Raw genomic sequence first — 21,105 nt, forward strand, 5'->3', positions numbered from 1 at the left:
GCCCAAGATGTGGCCCTGGAGGCTGGCGAGGCCGGACCCTACAAGCCTTGGAGGCCAGGTGCGGTAGCGGGGTCTGCAGCGAGGACAATGGGAAGCCCTCTGCAGAGGGCTGCCCCCACCAGAAGGAGCCGGGGGCAGAGAGGATGGAGGAGGCCAGGAAGGGCCTTAACCATTGCCCGGGCTGGGGATGCGGTATCTCGGTACAGGGGGCTGGCGCTGGAGAAGGGTAGAAGGAGGGAGATCTGTGACGTGTTGAGGTAGAAAAATCAACAAGACTTGACACGTGACAGAACATGGGAAGTAAGGAAGAGGGAAGAGAATTCTGGATTAGGCAGCTGGGGGATGATGGTTCCATCATCTGAGATGGGAACACAAAAGGAGTGGAGACAGGAGTCTAGGTTTGAATCTGTTGAGTCTGAGTGTCCTAGGATACTTGCATCCTGTCTTCAGGAGTTGGGAGCAGTGTCTCTGTGAGGCCTGAGGAGAGGGCTGAGAAGGCCTGGCCATGCCCTTGGACCCTGCCAGGGCCTGCCTGCACCTGGACCCTCCACTGAGCTCTGACAGCCTGTGCTTGCGCCCAGAAACGGGCATGGCTGTGCCCGCCATCACCTCCTCCACTCACACCCAGCACTCTTCCACCCCGGCTCCCGACCCCTGCATCAGCCCTGGAACTCACTCCCACCTCACTTGACTCACCCATCTCCCCACGGGCCGCTGGGGCTGTCAGCCTGCGCTGTCCCCACGCCTCCAGGGCCCACAGTACTCTCACCAGGCACCGGCAGACTGCACCTCTGAGGGAGTATTTGGTCAGAGAGGTGTCCCCTCCCCATTCAGGTTCTTCTGGATTTGCTGAACAGAATGGAGACCGGCCCCCTGAAAAGGCCAGGATCCGCTCCCAGCTGTGACCTCAACCTTCCAGCACTTTATACTCCTTACCAAAGTGACCCCTTCCCCAGGGTCCTGAGTGGGCATGGAGAGGGTCAGTCCCCTGGTGGGCACACTGCTGGCCTCTGCTTCCCCGGCACTGCTGACGGGCACCTCGGCCTCCCCTGCTGCTGTCGCTGTTGAACCTTCTTCGTTATCTGGACCCTGAATAGGAAGACATCACAAAGGGGCCCCATCACTGATCCGCTGCGCTGTGGCCAGGGGAAGCTAAAACTGCCCTCCCCGAGGTTACTGATCATTGTGGTGACAGATCCAATGGATGCTTTCCAGGCCTTTACTCACTGGGACTCTTGGCAGGAGGTGACATCGTTGGCCACTCCCAGAGCAAGAAAACACCACCCCTGACCCAGACCTAGACACAGCCTCCAAACCCACCCCCCTCCCCCCGCCTCCAGGCTTGCTTCCCCCAATCTTTCTAAGATCCTACTGTGACTACGTCACTTCCTGCTTTAATACCCTTCATTCCACATATTGCGTTGATATACGATATTTGCTTTTCTCTTTCTGACTTACTTCACTCTGTATGACTTCTGTATGTACAGCAGAAACTAACACAACATTGTAAAGCAACTATACTCCAATAAAAAAAATTTTTTTAATAAATAAATAAAAATGAGAGCAAAAATAAATAAAAGTTATATATTATTTAAAGGAAAATGAGCTAAGATCAAATAATTGAGTCTGAGGTCACTCATGTTTTACTGAAAGCTGAAATTAAAGAGCATGTATAAAATCTGGGGAAAAAAAAATACCCTTCAGTGACTTCCCATTTCTGCTGGACACTCAGGCTCCTTCTCACGGCGTCCACGGTCTCAGAGGCTTCTCTAGCCACATTTCCCCTCCCCATTGCTCACACCGGGCCCCACAGGCATGCTGCGCTTGTTTAGGTCTTTGTGTGCTCCTGTTGATGCCTCCAGGCCTTTGCTCCCGCTGGCCCACCTCCTGAACACGTCTCACTCCCATCACTTCTAAGCATCCCCCTGGTCTCGCCTTCAGCCTCCTTTCCCCAGGAAGGCTTCCTGGCCCCCAGAGTCTGGGCTCTGGGCCCCTTTTGATGCTCCCCTGTGCTTCTTCTGTTGTCCCGCTTCCCTCTCTGTTCCCAGGAGCTGGGTCTATCCTAGTCACCTGGAGCCCAGCACAGCACTCCACAAACACCTGCTGAATGAGTCAACAGAGGCCTCGGCCTCCAAATCAGTGTCTACTGGGACTCGGCCCCACAAGGCTGTCACTCTGTCCTTTGCAAACAGGTGAGGAAGGCCAGTGACTGCTCCCACCTGAGACGCCACCAAACTCCAGAAGCAAGTGAAGTGGAGCATGTACTCTCAGCTAATTACCAGAGTGACCCCTTCCCCAGGGTGCTCGGTGGACATGGAGAGGGTCAGTCCCTCGGTGGGCACACTGCCGGCCTCTGCTTCCCTGGCAGTGCTGATGGACACCTCGGCCTCCCCAGCTGCTGCTGTTGCTGCCAAACCTTCTTCCATATGTGGACCCTGGGAACAAAGGCATCACTAGGGACCACGCCACTTGCCCATGCCCCCGATCAAGGTGGCTGTGGCTGGAGAAGACTGACTGCCTGTGCCCTCCGGCAGCTTGCATTTCTGTAGCTTCTTTCCTCAAGGCACTTTGTTATCTGTGATGTTACCACAGCTCCACAACAGTCCCAGAATCCCTGTGGCAGGAGAGACTGCAAGGCACGTGTGTCTCCCATGTGATTCCAAGCATCTGTTTGCCACACCAGTGACTGGGAGATCAGTGCCTCCTGAGACACATATAGCTATGCCTCCTGCTACAGCGCTAGACACTTCAATCTAGACCTGTCTTCCTCCCTGTGACCTCCCCTATGTGCACATCCAGGGGCCATAAGAACAGGGCAAGTGTCTTCGTCCATGATGGTGCTTCAGAGATACGCAGGCGGCAGCCCCGTCCTTCTCAGCCTTCTCCAGACTGGACACCCCTCTCTTTCCCTGTGACTCAGTTTCCGTGGGAAATTCACAGGCGGATTCTCTGAAGGTTACACAGCAGATGCAGGAAACGGCAACAGAGAGCAGCTTTGGCTGTTGGTGTCACCAAAGCGACTATGCTTTATCTCAGCTTCACAAAGGTTTGTTTTTTAAAAAAATTTGGGTGGGGTTTTGCTTCATTTTGCTGCAAAAAGTAGTTCTTTTGGGGTTTTTTTGTTTTTCAGCCACACCTCATGGCTTGCGGGATCGACCAGGGATTGAACCCTGGCCCCGGCAGTGAAAGCCTGGAATCCCAACCACTAGGCAACCAGGGAACCCCCCAAAAATGTAGTTCTTTTGGATACTAAAAACACTAGGCTGATCAGAGTTAGACATATTTCTTTGCTGAAGGACTTCTCAGAGCCTTCTCTGTAAGAAGGATACAGAGTGGCTCATTCCCCAAACTTACTGGCCTATAGAACCATTTTTCCATATAACATCAAATCCTTACAGAATTATCGTCCCCTCAAAACAGAGAAAAGCTGATGTCATAGGATTTTAAAATGAGATTTTTTTTCTGACTCAATGTCAGCTAAAGCCCCAAAGTACAAGTACAATTCCATAAGCCTCAGGTAACCTCCGTGTTCTAAAAAAAGGAGCCAGACGACTTACATGGGACAGGCAAAGAGACAATGAAATGGAATCAGTTCTATCAGCATTTGCCCACCACCTGCCTTCGGCTATGTAAGAAAAGGTAAAGAATTCATTTAGGGGTTGAGTGATTACAGACTTTTGTAAGAATTCCTTTGGAGACAATTTTCTGCTTGCTGTGGCTCCCCCCTGGCCCCCACTACAAACCATTTGGTGAGCTGGGTATGTAGTGTTTGGACTTTGGGAGGCAAAGGGACTGGTGTTTGATTCCCTCTAGGGAAATACCAAAGGCAAAAGCAGGGAGCCATCCAGACTGAGTCAAGAGAGAGAGACAGAGATATCTGCCCTGCAGTTGTTTTCCTGGTGATTGACTGATATGACCCTTCCAAAGGGAGCCAGCTAAAGCCATCTGGAGATGGACTCCCACCCAAAGGGCCCCCTAGAGGATGAGGGTGACCAGCACAGGGTAGAAGCCCAGGCAGAAGTTAAAAGGCCAAAAATGGACTTGGGTCCTAGATTCCCTGCAGGAGGACCTCTAAGGAATCACAAAAGCCCCCGTGAGAGAATGTTCCAGCAACCAGATATCTTCCCCACAAAAGGCCCAGATCACTGTCTGATAAAACTGTGTCATTTTCTCCAGGTGGGCCAGACTTTCTGGGGGGCGGGGGGGGAGTGATGAGAGGGAGGAGAAAGAAGTAAGAAAACAGAGAGGAAATATCCCTAACCATGCTTCCTTCCCTTCCTGGCTCCTGGTTATATTTGTATTTTTATCGAATTTTTGATATTATGCTGCAGGGATTTTGGAAATACCTGTGAAAATAGGATGTTACCAGATAGTAACTGGGAGAGGAGAGAAGTGTCTTGAGTTTTCATGCCAGGATAGGGGAAAGAATGAGCTGACACAAGGTTTTTAGCAGAGGCCAGAGGTGAGAAACATAATTTGCTTTAATTTGGCACACTCCCATGTCCAGCATTTAAACAACTGGCTTTGCAAGTGTAAAAGCCAATTACCAAACAATAGAGCAAACACACCTGCAGTTAATCTCATTCTCTCTTGAAGGGGCTCAAAGGGCAGAAGACGCTGTGCATCTTCACAACAAGAGGGAGGCGGGCACCGTGTTGAGAACCCAGCATTCATCTCCGGGCAGGTTTGAGGACCTGCCTCTCCTCCCCTGTCCTGGTGCATCCCTGGGGAGACTCTGGGGCCCTGGGACTCCCGCCTTCTCTGTACCAGCAGGAGGGAGGCAGTCTCCCTGATATTCAACTAAAACCCTGTGACTCTCTATGGTGCCCAAGACAAGTCACCATCAAGTCTGAAATAAGCAAGCAAATGTACTACTGACTCAGATGAAATTTACCATTCACTCACCTCTTCAATGACATGAAGGAAGGCCCGATCCCCCGAGCCAGTGTCAGTAACGGGGGAACCGTCCACAGTATCAACTGTCTCCAGTGTGTCATTCAGGATCTCACCAGACCCTACAGGAAGCAGGCATTCTGCACTTAATAACTGCATTTTGCAAATGAAAAAGAATGTGGTCTCTCTTCACCTATGACTTGAAAAGATGTCCATAATACAGGATTAAGAGGGAAAAAATGTTGCAGAAAACCGGACAACGAAATGCAGTATTACATGGTGGTTTTGATCACAGGCTCTGGCACCAGCTATAGGGTGAGAACCCTGCTTTGCCGCTTACTAGGAATGTAACCTGCGGCAAGGCATTTACCCTGTGGCTCAGGTTCCTTGCCTATAAAGAGGGGATCATAATTCCTGTCTCCTAGGGTCATTTTGAGGATTATGTGTTACAAGGATTAATTAAACTAATGCGAGAAAGGTACTGAGGACCTGACATATAGTTAGCAAGGGATAAATGTTCATTGTCAGTGTGGTTCTACATTTGCAAAAGGAAGAAAAACTTTATATGAGAATACATGTTTTATCATCATTATATATATTATTATATAATTAACACATTAATTTTTATATATAACATATAAAATATATAGATAATTATGTATATATGTGTGTGCAGATAAACCACACATACTAGGCTAAACCACAGTACTTAACAGTATTGGTTTCTTCCAGAGGACAGCAGAGGAAACTATTTTTTTGGTTCATACAACTCGGCATTGATTGAACTGTTACCACAAGCACGTATTTCTTTTGCAATTTAAAAAAACAAATGGAGTCCTAAAGCAAAGAAAAAGACATTATACTAACATGAATGCCTGCCTGTTACAGGCTGGGCTGCAGGCTAAGCACATCCCACGCACTCCCTCCTGGAAGCCTCCGGCTGGCCCATCTGTCCTACCCACAACCACCTCCACACCACCTCGCAGCGGGTGGGCAGAACCAAGGCAGGAATCCTACGTTTTCAGTATCCCCAATATCACCCCACGGTGTGTGTCCTGCTCTGATCTGCACACTAACACCTTGTGATTATTAACCCCGTTTTGCAGAGGAGGAACAAGGTCCCACATAAGAGGCTGCGAAGGGGCCCGGAAGCCAGCCCTTTCCACACACACTGTGCTCATGCACGTCCCATGGTAAGGACACTGTCGAGGGGGGAGGTGCTGAACTATTCAAGGGACCCTGTGCCCACATGCACTTAAAAGACTGAATGCCCAGGAGTGGTCAGTCTCTCACTGCTCTCTCGTCCTCCCTGCTCTGACCACCAGGGGGTGCTGTGCTAGCAGCCAGAGGGACCCCAGGCCTCTGAGTTCCCACCCCTTGGAGGACAGAGGTGGGGTGACAAAGGTCCTACGCCAAGATGGTGTCAGGGACCCTTGGGATAAAACTCTTGGGAGGCTTTTGCTAGCCAGGGACAGGGCTCGGAGTTCAGCCCCTTCCTCCTCACTGAGCTGTCTGCTCAACAAGAATGAGGACCTCTAGCCAGCTCTGCTGCTTCTGCTTGGCCTTCTGTCTGCCACAGAAGTAATCTGGCAGATGCCGGGGAACAGGCGAGCTGTGCTTAGGCTGGGTCCCGCCTCCTATGCACTCACCCCTCAGTCTAGGGGAGGCCCTCGCCTTCTGGCCCTGCAGCCTCTGCCCCCTCCTAGCCCCTCGCTCTGAGATCCTAATTCCCCCCAGGAGAGCAGCATGTGCAATTCACAAACCACTTCCACACCCGCAGCCACAACATTCAGTCCTCTCATCCACCCGGGAGGCAGGGGTTGTGAACCCTCGCAGTGGACGGCGGAGGAATCCAAAGCTTGGAAATGTTGAGCAACTTGCCCACGCCCGACAGCAAAGAGGTGGCTGAGCAGGGTTTCCGTCCAAAGGGTCTCATCCAGCAGTCTTTCCACAGCTACACCCTGACTCCTTGCTGGTATTGTAACTTTATTAAATTATTATATAATTTTTTTCTATTCAGTACTGTATACCTTCTCTCACAAACAGACTTCCCTAGTTGTTAAAATAATATTCATTTACTGAGGGCACAAGTAAAAGGAATAATGATACATAGGATTTTAGAAGACATAAAATACCGAAGTACAAAAGAAACCTACAATCCTGCCACCCAGAGATAACCACTCACAGCATTTTGTTGTATATTATTCTAACACACACACACACACACACACACACAGTGCTCTACATGGTTATATATAAATAGATATAAATAACATATATTCAGATTTAGGGTCACAGCACACATATAGTTTTGAAAGCTGCTTTTCTTGTGGAGTACACCATGATCATGTCTCTGGGTCATTAAATTTTCTGTGTCCCCAATTCCAGGGCTGTACATGTGAATGTGGACAGTCTGGGTTGTTTTTGACCTTGTACCTAAATCTCAGTGCTCTGGTGTTGGCTGTAACTTTAGTTTGAATGGTTACCCCTCTGATAAAGGGCAGAAAAGGCAGGCCGATCTCCGGCCATGCTGCTGCCTGGGGGATCCCGTCAGATCCTGGGCTTCTGCCAGGGCTCCCCTGTATGGCTGGGCAGGGGCGAGAGCCCTGAATGGGTAGTCAGGAGGCCAGCACTGCCCCCAGGGCCTGCCAATGACCTCCTGGGTGTCTGCCCCTCTTTGGCCATCAGTTTGTTTCCCACATGTGCCAACAGGAGTTTAGATGGCCTGATCCTCAGAGAGTCGGCGAGTTTGTGGCCAAGGCTGGAAGGAGTAGGGATTCTGGAGTCAGGCCTGGGCGCTGGCTCAGTCCCACCACTCACTAGCTGTGTGACTGTGGGCACATCACTCACCTTTCCAAGCATCGGTTTTTCCATCTGTAAAATACTAGCTAATACTAGCGACTAGTAGACATGTTGTCAGGATTGGAGGGGAAGTATGTAAACACTTGGCACACAGTAGGTATTTAATAAGCAGCCACAATTATCACAAGCTTTTCACACCCCAGGCCCTTCTGGAGGGGTGGAATCTGGAGGTTAAAAGTTCTGGCATCCAAGATTAAACACCGGCTTTGCCATTTAGGAGCTGTGGAGCCTCAGCTGGGTGACATAACCTCCCTGTGACTCGATTTCTCCATCTTGTTTGGGAAATGAGGATGATTATAGTCCCTTCCTCAGGGGGTTGAGGGGAAGCTCAAGTGAGATGCTCTCTATCACATATATCACCCAGTCGTCACTCAACAAAACCCACTGCGTATGAAGGTGCATCGGGGACTTGCCTTGCTCGGGGCTGCTGTGCGGGACGGCGCTCATGTTGGTGGTTTCCTGGGCCCCCTCAGGTACAGGTTCACCGGAAAGCTCTGCATCCTCAGAGGGAGAAGACAGGGTTGGAGGTGTGTGTATGGGGCCAACTCTTGCTTCTCTAGACTGCAGGGGAAATGAGACCCAAAGGATTTACTTGGCAGGAGAGCAAAAAAGACGGCAGTGAATATCACTGGAGAAAACAGTATCTCCACAAAAGCTGAATAAACCCAGAAGCAAGCCTAGACCTGCCTATTGTGCACCTGGGCGATCACTGAGCCGCCCAGGCCCTAAAAAAGGTGTATGTTAGGGTAATTAAATTTTGTTCAGTTTACAGCAAGACTCTGATACTCTTGGCTGAAGCTCTTTGAGCACAGAGACCATATCCCTGTGATCCCTGCATCCCAGGCCAGCACAGAGGAGGTGCTCAGTAAAGACGCGTTAAAGGGAGGGAGGGAGGGAGGGAGGGAGGGAGGAAGGAAGGGGGCTGTGCTCAATAAAAGCTGTATAAATCCAATCCCAGAGGTACACTGGTCCTGTATACCTATGAAAAAAAAGATGTGTATGGTTTCCTTTCTAGGAAACTTCAGCTTCTGTGTAACTTTTCCAAAGTCAATGTCTTCACCACCTTTACCAACTAGGAAAAAGCAAACAAACCAAAAACCCCAACAGTTGGAAACAGAGCAGTTCAGAGAGCTAGGCAGAAATCCTGATAAAGGGCAGCAAAGGTCATCCCCAGACCCAGGATCGGGGAGCAGCTCCTGTGACCCAGGGCTCGTTAGTGGTCAGATAGTCTCATCACTTTCTGAGCTCAAGGGGCTAGGGTGAATGGAAGGATCCTGCCGACCAGTGTGGTACCTGTGGTATGAACAAGAAACAACTAAGACACTAAGATTTCAGGGTAAATTTCTTACCACACCTATCACTTACCTATCCTGACTAATAACAGAAGGTTATTTCCTTAATGTCAGAACCTAGTATATAAATGATGAATCTCTGGTCCATCAGAACAAAGAAGATTCTTATGCGCCCCATAACTTAGGATTTAATGGTTCAGTTCTTATAACCAAACTCAAGTCAAATCCCAGCTCTCCACTTATTAGCTATATTATATTGAGCAACTCATATAACCTCACTGAGCCTCAGCTTCCTCCTCTGTAAAATGGGTCCAATAATAACTACTTAAAAGTTATAAAATGCATGGATGTGCTTGGCACAGGGCCAGGCCCATAGTATGAGCCCATAAATGGTAGCTATCATCAACATCCCTAGATGTGATTTCTCTGGGTGTTAATATTAAAGGTGATTATCATTTTGCTCAACTGTACTTGTAGTTTTTTCCATAATGAATACGGAATATTGTACTAAAAAAAAGATATAGTTTACTGTACCTTAAAATCTCCAGGGTGAGGGCAGAGATGGAAGGCTTCAAGAAGTTGAGCCTTGAAGAATGAACAGTTTCAGAGAACAGTGATGGAAGGAGGCATTGAGGTGAGAAAGGACACAGCACTGCCAGGGCCTGACAACCTGTGCTTGGCCAGGGTTCGAGGATGGAAGAAGGGGGATAAAGCCTGGGGAGGCAGAGAGAGGGAGGGGGCTGGTTCTTAGTTGAGAAGTCTGGCCTTAAACCAGAGGCAACAAACTGTGTCCCTTTGGGTATCAGGATGGGGGAGATGTGGGCAGGTGTGTACTTTAGGGCGTTCACCCTGGTGTCAGTGAGAGCATGGATTTGGGGTGTTGAAGTTTAGGCCAGGAGACCAGGAGGGTGCACTAAAGAAGCCCAGTGAGGGAGGAACCAGGGAGGTATAGTGGGAGCAGCAAGCAGTCACCGCCCCCCAACCAAGGAGAGGCTGGGAAGAAGACCAAGAAAGAACTCCCCATTCCCCAGCTGCATGGTGATCTAGCAAGGCGGTAAGGACACCTGCCCCAGGCAGGTTCCTCTCCTCTCCCTGCCAAGGGTTGGGGGAAGCCACTTCACCATGGCTCCCTAGCCTGGAGCAAGACTGCGGGTGGCTGGAAGCCAAGTGGCTTTATAAGGGGCTTGGGATTTGAGATGAGGCAGGTAGGGCAGGTGAGCGTACGGGAAACACAGGACAGTCAGATAAGGGTGGGCTGAGCTCAGTAACTCAAGTTGGCAAAGTTTGAGTTATATGAAATCACCAACTCCAGCCTCTCAGCTAAAAACCTCTTCTGGCAAAATCCCAACAAGGCAGCCATGAAGCCTGGGTTCAAGGCAGAGCTGGTGAGCTGACCCTAGGCAGTCAGGGTCAGGTGTCCTGTCTCCAACAGGCTGCTGCTGGTTTTCAGGCGTTAGTGTGGATGGAGAACCAGTGTGGCCTGTGACAAAATGGGAATGTCGAGCCTTAAGACTTTTTAATTAAAATGTGGTAATTTGCTGGCCCACATTCAACACATATTTCCTGAGGCCCTACTGTGTGCCATGTCTTGGCTGTTCCCCGGGATATAGAAAGGAGTAAATAAGAAGGGCATCTGTCCTTAAACTGTTGGACTACTGGGGAGATACAGACCCAGACCCAACTAACTGTGATGACTGTGACACTTGGGATTGCCGGAGTGAGAGTCACGCGTGAGGAGGGCAGCGTGGCCGTGGCCGCCAGTCATGGGCTATGGACTGGATCCTGAAGGAGCGGGAACTGGCCAGGCAGAGACAGGGGTGGGCAAGGGCCCTCCGGGCAAACAGAACCTGCAGGAGCCAAGGCACAGACAAAGAGTGAAAGGGTGTGGCGTGTTGGGAACCTGTGAGCACTTGGGTGTGGGTGGAAGAGGGGTCCTGGCTGTGGAGCAGAATCACCTGCAGAGCTTTGTGTAAGTACAGACTATCAGATCTTACTCCAGACCTACTGAATCTGAATGTCCGGGTATGCAGCCCAGGCAAGAGGCTTTTTTTTAAGACCCTCCCCCTGCACGCACCCCCCTACACGCACACATACACACAACACGTACAAGCACACATACATACACACACAGACATATACACACAGACACATATGGACACATACACATAAACACACACACACACACACACACACACACTCAGGACTCTGATGCACAGCCAGGGCTGAGAACCATAGGGTATTAATTCTAACTCGGCAAAGATAGAACTTTCCAGAAATGGAAAGGTGTGTCAGCAGATGCTGACTTAGCAGGGGGAAGAACTGGGGAGCAGAGGCTCCTACCCTAAATGGGGAAGGAGGCGAGGAGGGCCCAGCTTTTTAAGGCCCTGAGTGCTCAGGCAGTCCATGATTCAGTTCGCTAGTCATGCTTGTGTCTTGGAGGGTGGCAGGGTTGGAAAGGCTGAGGACAGGGAAGTGAGATTCATTCCAAGAGAGAAGCCAGACAGAGAGGGGAGGGGAATGTCTGAGCTGAAGAGGGTAATTCCCCTGCCCTGGAGGGGGCGGGGGGAGGCGGGTGGCCAGGGAGGGGGGGAGCCTTCCAGGAGAGGGTGAAAGGGAGAAGTCCCTAGCTGGGGGTGACATGACTGATAGCGGCCTGGGCCCAGGCTGGAGACCTGGCTCTGCCACCTCCAGGCTGGGCAGCCCCGGGGGCAAAGCGCTTCACTCGCGTGTACCTCAGTGCCTCCTCTGGGGAATGAATGGAAACCACCACCCTGCAAAGAAGGTTACAGTCCTGACTAGCACCCTCCATGACATCTCATGCTCCTAAGCCCAACTCCCCTTTCCTGTCCGTCCCTCAGGGCCACCTCGGGTTATTAGCCTCTCTGCTCAAGTCAGCCTCACTCCTAGCTGTGAACTGGTACCCTGGGGGGCAGCGTCAGGATAGAAAGCCCAGGGGACCACGGCTCTGTGCCCTGCTGCCCTATGCCCTGGACATGCCAGTGGGGTGGCCAAGGGCTGATGGGCACACAGGATTGCAACACTGCCCAGAGCAGCCACCCGCCAGTCACCACCTAGGCGGGCACCTTGGACCCTTGACTTTCTCCATCTCAGCTACCCCCAAATCGGCTGTGTTCCTGAGAATGCACCCCTGCAACACCGCCCAGGCCGGCAGCACAGGGTCACGGCCTGAACCCTTGATGGGGCATGAGGGGACCTGTGCTCTAGCCTCAGCTCAGCCACACACCCTAGGGCCAGTCTCCTTCCCTCTCTGGGCCTCAGTTTGCTCATCTGTACAAAGGGCAGTTTTCTGTACACATCTGAACAGAAAGAGGTGACCTTTAAGTCCCTCCCATACTAACAGACTCTGGTCCTATTCTGCACCACCCACCCCTCTGTCACTGGAGGTCTATAATTTATAGCCCCCACCTTACTTCTAGCTCCCTGCTTTCTTCTGTCAGAGATGAGTCTATAGACTGAGCCAGACCAGTCGAGGAGATGGCTGGGGCTTCTGTGCTCAGTGACTCAGACACTGCTGGCTGTTTTCATTAAAACAGGCTCCTTGGTGTCTCCACAGTCTGATTCAGTGCTTTCAAAACCACTTCCTTGTCTCGGCCACGGGGCACATTCCCAGGAGGGAGGAGGCCCACACCACTGGGAGGATGGCTGCCTTTCCCATGGGGCCAGAAACGAGCTCCTGGGAGGACTGTGCATCTCACAGGAGTGGGGGCCCCAACTTCCTTCTCACAGCCAGAGCCCTGAGCAAATGTGACAACAGTCACCGTTCAGGGCCACCTCCCTTGTTCCAGGCACTGGGCCGAGACCTGCCCCTGCATGGCCTCATCTAACCTCACAAGGACCCCATGAGACAGCACGCTGATTATTGTTTTATGGGAGAGGGACTGAGGCTCAGAGAGGCTGAGTAAGTCACCTAAGCTCACACAGCTGGGAGGTGATAGAGCACAAAGTTCACCTTTGGACAGCCCTCTCGTGGCCACAGCACAGGGTGGCACCCAGGTAACGGTGTTCCCCTGCACTTGGGATTTTGCAAAATGCCCATTGGCCAGTGCTTTCCTGACCTCCCCAGGTGAACTGTCTAATGAAGTCACAGTTCTGAGAACAGAGACGTCAGACCGGGACTCTGGATACTCTCTGATAACGCCCAGCCCCCTAAAAGCCGACTAAGAGGACATGGCACAGCACCCAGTACTCACCGGGGCTTGAGTGTAGGTGATGGCTTCCAAGATCTCAGCTACTCTCTCTGTCGCCTGAAGCCCGCTGGTCTCTCCTGATGCCTGTGTGGAGAAAAATCATGCTGGGCAGAGGGGGGGCAGTTTACAACTGCGGAGTCACAGAAATGAACTCCTGTGGAGGAACGGTGCGTGTGTGAAAGAGAAAGAGAGAGATGGAGATGGATGGAGACAGAGGAAGTGGGATGGAGAAGACAGCATATGTCTTGGCTATTCTTTTTGTTTCCTTCCACGTTTTATTGCTCAAACAAAAAACTACAATCAGTGCAGTCTAACATACCTACCTGCATTTTGCCCAGGTGCCCTTCAATCTCGATCAAAAGACACTCCCTCCTTGCATGGCTGTCACCAGAATTTCTCACTGGGAGTCGTTACATTTGAAATACATCCTCCCTTTGCTACCTATTCTTCACAGTTAGCCCCCTAATGGCAGCCAAGACACCCGTATGCCATGATTTTGTAACTTATTTGTGGACCCTTGGGTTGTTTCTATTTGTTCAATAGCAACACGGAGATGAAGGAATAAATACACACAAAGCTTCCTTTCTTTCAGCGTCACGGGAACGCCAGGCTGGGATCACAGCCTCAAGGAGAGCAAACATTCTCACAGATCCAAGTTCCACCTTGGAGGCGCTTTCCAACTACACTGGCAGCAATTTTTACTAAATGAATAAAATCAGCTTATTTTAGCTTTGGGGCTGACACCACCCAAAGAGGGGCAGAAGCTCTAGGAATACGCCACGCTCTGCTTGTCTCTGCCTTTCCTGCATTATGCCATGGCTCCTGCCGGGAACACCTTTTCTTCTTCATCTGGATGACACTTGCTTGTCACCGGTCAGCCATCAGCTCCTGCCTGACCGGCTTCCCACTCCTCCTCCTCCACCTTCCTGCCCCGACCTGACCTCTAGAATTTGGGTCTGAGGGCCAATCACACTCAGCTCTGTCACTGCAGTTTGGGTGTGTGTGAGCATCTGGAGGCTAGAGACAGTTCCCAGTTCATCCCTTTATCTCCAGCATCTCCCCAGGTCTGTCACCTTGCAGGTGCTCAGTCAATTCTGGTGGGAGGGAGGGAGGAAGGGAGGAAGGGAGGGAAGGAGGGGGGAAAGGACCCATCTTTTGTCCCCTGCCCACCACCACTGCCCCCCAACTGAGGAACTGATTCATTTGCCAAGCATAAAAGCTAAATTTAGTTTTGTTTTTATAAGAATTTACACCCAGAATGTCTTAGAGTTTTTACTTTGATTTTAGAATCCTGACACCCTTTCTTGGCAGGAAGTCTGGAAACCAGGCCATTGACCGGCACAGCCACGGAAGAACCTAATACCTTAGAAGAAACACAACTCCTCCCCACCACACACCAAAGACATGGCTGAAGTTCTTAAAAATAATAATAAAGCCAAAAAGCCCAAAATAGGACTTGACGCAGTGCTTGCCAAGATGAGAGATTTCAGAGACTCCATGACGTTGGGAATGAAAAATTGCCTGGGCGCCAGCTTCTCTGGCTGCTGGGGGGACGTAGGGGCTCACCGAGGATTCTTCAGCTTCACACAGCTCCTCGGGAGTCCTGGGGTCAGGGTGGACGGTGAGCTGCTGTATAGACCCCTAGGGAAAAGCAGAGGGGTCAGAGGCCACGTCTACAGCACAAGCAGCCCTGGGAAACATGACTTTTTTGTAACAGAGAAGAAGCCGTGAAAGGACAGGTGTGAGAAGTGCTGCCCATAGCCGTGACAAGGAAACCAAGCCACCTCCAGGCCTGCTCTCATTCAGGGGGACTCTCCTTGGGCCAATGTAATATGAGCCCCACTAACCAGAGAGGTCCTTGGAGAGCATGGTGTTCAAAGCGCAGACTAACAGCAGCCTCCTAACTGGTCCCCAGGTCCCCGGCTTGTCAACAACGAGCCCTAAAATGCACGCCTCCCCCACCAGAAAGTGTCTCTCCCCCATGGCTCAAAGCTTCCCAGCTGGAAGGACCTGTCCCCAGAGCAGGTGTCCACCAAACTCCCTGCTTCCACTCCGCCTCCCCTCTCCACACCTGACAGCCCGTTCTCCATGACTATCCCCAAGTGAGCGTTTCAAAATTATTCATCAGATTTTAACTTCTTAAATCCATCTTCCACTGTACTACAGATAAACCCAAACCCCAGCCCACAGGCCTGTCCTGAATCAGTTGGGAAGGTATCAGTAAGAATGGTGCTGACTAAATGAATAACTACAGTAACTCAGGGATTTGCTTTAGAATGGCTTATTCATAAAAACCCATTTTGACAGCAAAATCAGTTTTCCGGTATTTTTTTCAAGGCACATTATCCAAAAGGAGAGAGAGAAACTACCTCACACTCTGGCATCCCAGCTATTCCACCTTTGTAGAAATTACATGCAACTGCCACCCTTTTCCAAAGATAAAAATCACTGAAGGATATAACAAACCTTACCCTTTCTATAGTGCCTTAAAACATACAAAGTGCTTTCACACAGGCTAGCTCACGTGACTCCACAACCCTGTGGCCTAGGTTTTCTTATCCCTACTTGTAGATAAGAAAACACAGAGCAGGTCAGAGAATCCAGATACTGTCTAAAATCCTCAAGCTACACTGAAAACTCAGGGCTGGCATCTGGGTTTTGTGCTCTGGGCCTAGCTTTCTTCCCACCAGCATACATGCCTCTTTGAGGACATAAGAGTAAAATAATAACAAGAATAGCTGCTTGCGTTTATCGCACGGTGTCCAGCGGCCCCCCTGATCTGCAGGACTTGGACTCACAGTGAATCTCTCCAGCCCCGTGGCTCCTGCGTTGCCGACGAAGATTCCCGCACTGGGCTCGAAGGCCAAGGCCCGGGAGGACCTCGGGAAGGGGACGTGGCTGTGCTCCTCGCAGTCCACAAGGAGGGTCACTTCCTCGCCCTGGACAACCATGGCAAAGCGGTTCCACCTGTGGGTCATCACGGGCACCAGGAAGGCGGCCGCCTCACGGGACACCTTGGAGCCGGGCTCCGTATAGTAGAGGATGACCCGCTGGCTGCCGTCCTCCACTCCTGAGAGCCGCAGGCCCAGGTAGATGACCTTCTGGAAGGCATCTGTGATAGCAAAGAGCACGCCGCCTCGGGCACTGCTGGGCTTCGCCATCACGCTGATGGCAAAGTCCCTGAAGAAGGTGGGTGGGATGAGGGTCCTGGCCGGGCGGCCGACGTTGGCACCAGGCCCGAAACTGTAGGCTGGGAAGCCACCATAGCCAGTGACAAAGGACACGGACGAGGGCAGCGGGACGCCGATGAGCTCTGTGAGGTCCAGGTGGCCCTGGGAAGCCAGTTCTGCAGGGAGGGAGAGAGGAGGCCATGCTTCACATATACATTCTACTACGCTCGGAAATGAGGAAGAAATAAATTCAGGAATGAAATGGGATCCTTCAGGAACCCCACTGTTGTGTCTTAATTATTGCTTTTCAAACTTTTTTGACAACGACTGACAATAAGAAATGCATTTACATGGCCACCCAATATGCACGTTTAGACAAATATATATCTGTAACAGTGAAACAGATGTTTCATAAAACATTATTGACTTTTAATACTTACCAGGCACTATGATATTTTCCTTTCTGTTTAACAATTCTTTTTCTCTTTTGTTTTATTAAAAACATGCTGGAAACAACCTACTGAACTGATATTGTTACCCACGAACAAGTCATGATGAGCAGTTTGGAAAACATTTAAAAATATTCCTAGAATATCCCTACAGTGTTCCCCCATCAACTTAAGGATTTTTCTCCCCATTTCTTTCTTTAAAAGAGGATAGGTTTGGGACTTCCCTGGTGGCACAGTGGTTAAGAATCTGCCTGCCAATGCAGGGGACACAGGTTCGAGCCCTGGTTCGGGAAGATCCCACATGCCGCGGAGCAACTAAGCCCACAAACCACAACTACTGAGCCCGCGTGCCTAGAGCCCGTGCTCTGCAACAAGAGAAGCCACCGCAATGAGAAGCCCACACACCACAACGACACTCGCCGCAACTAGAGAAAAGTCCATGCACAGCAACGAAGACCCAAAGCAGCCAAATAAATAAATAAATAAATTTATTAAAAAAAAAAAAAAAGTGGACAGGTTTATTTTGTTTTGTTTTATTTTGAATGAGGTCTACTGTTTAAGTGCCTCAGGGTGTGGGGAAAAAAGCAGGGACAAAACAAAGTGTTCCCAGACCTTAGGACAACTGAAATACGTACCATCGTCATCACCCTTTGTCACTGTCGTCATCATGATCAGCATCACCCACATTCCCCGGGCTCTCACTCTTACCAGGCTCTAATCTCTTCACATACATTAGCTAGCTCATTTCCTCCTCACAACAACTCCATAAGGGTAGGTACTATTATCCCCATTCTACCCCAGAGAAAACTTAGAGAAGGTAAGAAATTTGCCCAAGGTAAGCCCCTCAGGAGAGCATCCCACTAAAGAGGTGTGCTCTTAACCACTACCCCTTGGGGGGAGAAATAATAGGCCTCCATTGTGGTGGCCTGGAAAGGACCCCAGGTTCATGAGCCTTGGTCCACCCAACCACCGTCCCCTGGGAGAAGGCTGCAGGCTGGCTTGCAGTGACGTGCACCCCTGTGCACCTGAGGTGATGAGATAGGAAGGCAGGTCCCAGAGAGAGGTGGGCAGGAGCTCTGCAGGCGGGACAATAGATACAAACTGGATTTTGAAAAAGGAATGTTTGAAAAAAGGAATGTAAGATATTCATTTTGTTTAACACGTTTAGATTGATTTCTTGTTGAGATGATAATTTGGGGAAATTCTGGGCTAAATAAAATACATTATTAACATTTTTAGAACAAGAATAACATGAGGAACAGGCATGGGCCCACCACTCCACTTAAGAAAGAAAATATCAACTCAGCTGAAGCTCTCATGAACTCTCTGATCCTATTCTCCCTGCCTATGCCCCAGAGGCAGCCACTCTGGGGGTCTGGTGTTTATTATCCCCATGCATGCCTTTGTGTGTTTACTACATGACTATATGTCTCTAACAGAATGCAGCACTGCTGTGCCTGTCTCCTAACCTCATATAAATGTTGGCATGCTGCATGTATTCTGGAACTTTTTTTTTTTCCACTCAACGCTGTATTTTTGAGATTTATCCCTGTTGAGACATGTGGTTCCAGGTCTCATAGTTTCACAGCAGTACTCTAGGTATACATAAGCCACTATGGATTAGTTCACATTTCTGCTGATGGAAGGTGAGGTTTCCATCACTATTACAACCACTACTGCTATGGACCTTCTTATACACATCTCCTTGTGCTTACCTGTGCAGGTAATTCCACCACTTAGTGTAGAATTATTGGATGATATGGGTATATGCATCTGCAACTTCACTGAGTGTGGCTAAATTGTTCTCTTAAGCAACTGTGCCATTTAAAAAAATTGAGATACAACTGACATGTAATATTGTGTAAGTTTAAGGTGAACAAAGTGTTGATATGATACACTTATATTATGTATTGCAATATGATTACTTCCCTAGCATTAGCTAACACCTACATTACATCCCATAATTATCATTTCTTTTTGGATGCAATTATTATCTTAATTATCATCAAGATGCAACTGTGCCATTTTACATGTCCACCAGAAGCATGTTCTTGCCAACATTTCGGGGAGGTAGAGAGATGAGATTTGGGGAGTGGTCCATGGGGCTTTTCAACTACAGTGATGATGTTTATTTCTTAAACTAGGTGATATTCAAAAGTATTCCTTGTAGTATTCTTTATAAAAAATGCCATGGAAAATATTTCACAACACTCTAATGAAAACGATTGTCCCATCCTCAACAAAAGGGCAAATCTGATCATGTTGAGGCCCTGATGAGAAGGCTTCTCTGGCCATCTGTGCCCTCAGGGTCCGCGGCAGCCTGGGCGCCTGGCTGGAGAGGCCTTTGTGGTCTAGACGCAGCCGCACTCTGACTCCCCAGCACGCCCGACGCCCTCCCTCCAGTGTCCCAGGCCATCACAGGTCCTCTCCCCTCCTTGTCAAATGCTCTTCCCTCTGCCACCACCCCACCTCGCCCCACCAGTTATTTTTACCAGAATAACTAACTCCTCATTCTCCAAGACTCCCTCCCATGAAATCCCTTGTTTCACCTCCTGACCTACACCTCCTTCCAGGCCCGCATCAGATGCCCCTTCGATATACACTGAGGTCTTCCACTTCCACTCCCAGCACACTGCAGGTCACTGTTGGGTCACCTGTCTCTCTCCCCATTGTACCACAAGAACGTGGACCACACCATTTATCTCTGTGTTCCCAGTATCCAGCTCAGTGCTGATGAATGAATGCATGAAAAGACGAACAAATAAATGAATGAAGTCCAACCCCTTCAGTTTACAGAAAGAAGGCAAAACTGAGGTTAAAGGAGGGAAGGGATTTGGCGGCTAAAAGCAGATCTGATTCTCAATCCAATGCTTTTTCTGTCCATTTGCAACTTGCATTAAAACAGAAACTAAAGTGTGACAAACCCCAGAAGGCAAAAATAAAAAGATTTATAAATTTCATTAAATTTAACAACACATAAATTTTTAAAGTTCTGCATAGCAAAAATAAATCCCCACAGTGTCAAATAAAATCCCAACCTGGACAAAAATATTTGCTACATATATCACAGACAACAGATGAATTACGCTAATACACAAAACAAACGAACAAGCAGGAGGCCAAAAATCCAACAGAAAAATGGGCAAAGAACAGGAAATTCTTTCCACAGTAAAAGAAAAAAAAATGGCTCTTAAACATATGAAAAGATACTCAACCTCATTCAGAACAAGAGAGATACAAGGTAAGATTATGAAGAGATACGATTTTCCCTATCAGATTGGCAAAGATCAGAATGTTGGATAATCTGTTTAGCAAGAGTTTGAGGAAACAGGCCATCGAATGCACTGCTGGTGGGACTGTAAACTGGCACAACATCTGTGGGAGGGGCACTTTGACAATATTTATCAAAAGTAAAAGTGCATATGTACTCTTTGATCCAGCAGTTATACGTCTATGAATTTTTAGAACAGATACAGTTACAAATGTGACATATAAAGCACTTACAAGAATATCCATTGCAGTATTGTTTAAAATGTATCTAAATGTATCTAAACCATTCTGTCTTGGAATTCTTGGGGAATGGTTAAATAAATAATAACTTTTGGGACTTCCCTGGTGGCGCAGTGGTTAAGGATCCACCTGCCAATGCAGGGGACACGGGTTCGAGCCCTGGTCCGGTAAGATCCCACATGCCATGGAGCAACTAAGCCTGTGCGCCACAACTACTGAGCCTGCGCTCTAGAGCCTGCGAGCCACAACTACTGAAGCCCGTGCGCCTAGAGCCCATGCTCCGCAACGAGAGAAGCCACCACAATGAGAAGCCCGTGCACCGCAACGAAGAGTAGCCCCCGCTCGTCGCAACTAGAGAAAGCCCGCGCGCAGCAACGAAGACCCAACGCAGCCAAAAATAAATAAATAAATTTATAAAAAAAAATAAAAAGTAACTTTTGATATACCCATACAACGAAATACAATGCAGACTTTAAAAAGTTATGGTTCCTTAGGTTTTAATATGAAACAAGATGTATTAACTAGAAACAAACATATACGAAAAACAAGGTGCAGAATAGAATTGCTATCAGTTGGAAATACATATATTAATACTTAAATATATAAAATATATTTTAAAATATATATTAAATACATCTAGAAAGATACACCAGAAACTGGGACCAGAGATTGTCTCCAAGGAAAGGTGCTGGTGGCTGGGATATGACAGGAGACCTTCTTT

The 21,105-nt window shown here is 49.2% G+C and overlaps 1 protein-coding gene across 5 annotated transcripts in view; it reads right to left on the minus strand.

Annotated features, from left to right (window-relative positions):
* Window positions 1-21,105, minus strand: part of COL15A1 (collagen type XV alpha 1 chain) — a 98,205-nt gene that overhangs the window by 48,144 nt on the left and 28,956 nt on the right. For 4 of the 5 annotated variants that reach the window (XM_061200195.1, XM_061200194.1, XM_061200197.1 and 1 more), the window contains 7 exons: window positions 16,054-16,601; window positions 14,822-14,896; window positions 13,259-13,339; window positions 8,169-8,316; window positions 4,906-5,015; window positions 2,280-2,435; window positions 937-1,089 (listed from right to left, as the gene is read on the minus strand). In XM_061200195.1, the coding sequence (XP_061056178.1) occupies window positions 937-1,089; window positions 2,280-2,435; window positions 4,906-5,015; window positions 8,169-8,316; window positions 13,259-13,339; window positions 14,822-14,896; window positions 16,054-16,601 (1,271 nt within the window). The remainder of the gene's footprint in view (window positions 1-936; window positions 1,090-2,279; window positions 2,436-4,905; window positions 5,016-8,168; window positions 8,317-13,258; window positions 13,340-14,821; window positions 14,897-16,053; window positions 16,602-21,105) is intronic. The other variant, XM_061200198.1, reaches the window with a different exon arrangement.

Source organism: Eubalaena glacialis, chromosome 9 (genome assembly GCF_028564815.1).
Source record: "Eubalaena glacialis isolate mEubGla1 chromosome 9, mEubGla1.1.hap2.+ XY, whole genome shotgun sequence".
Taxonomy (NCBI): Eukaryota; Metazoa; Chordata; class Mammalia; order Artiodactyla; family Balaenidae; genus Eubalaena; species Eubalaena glacialis.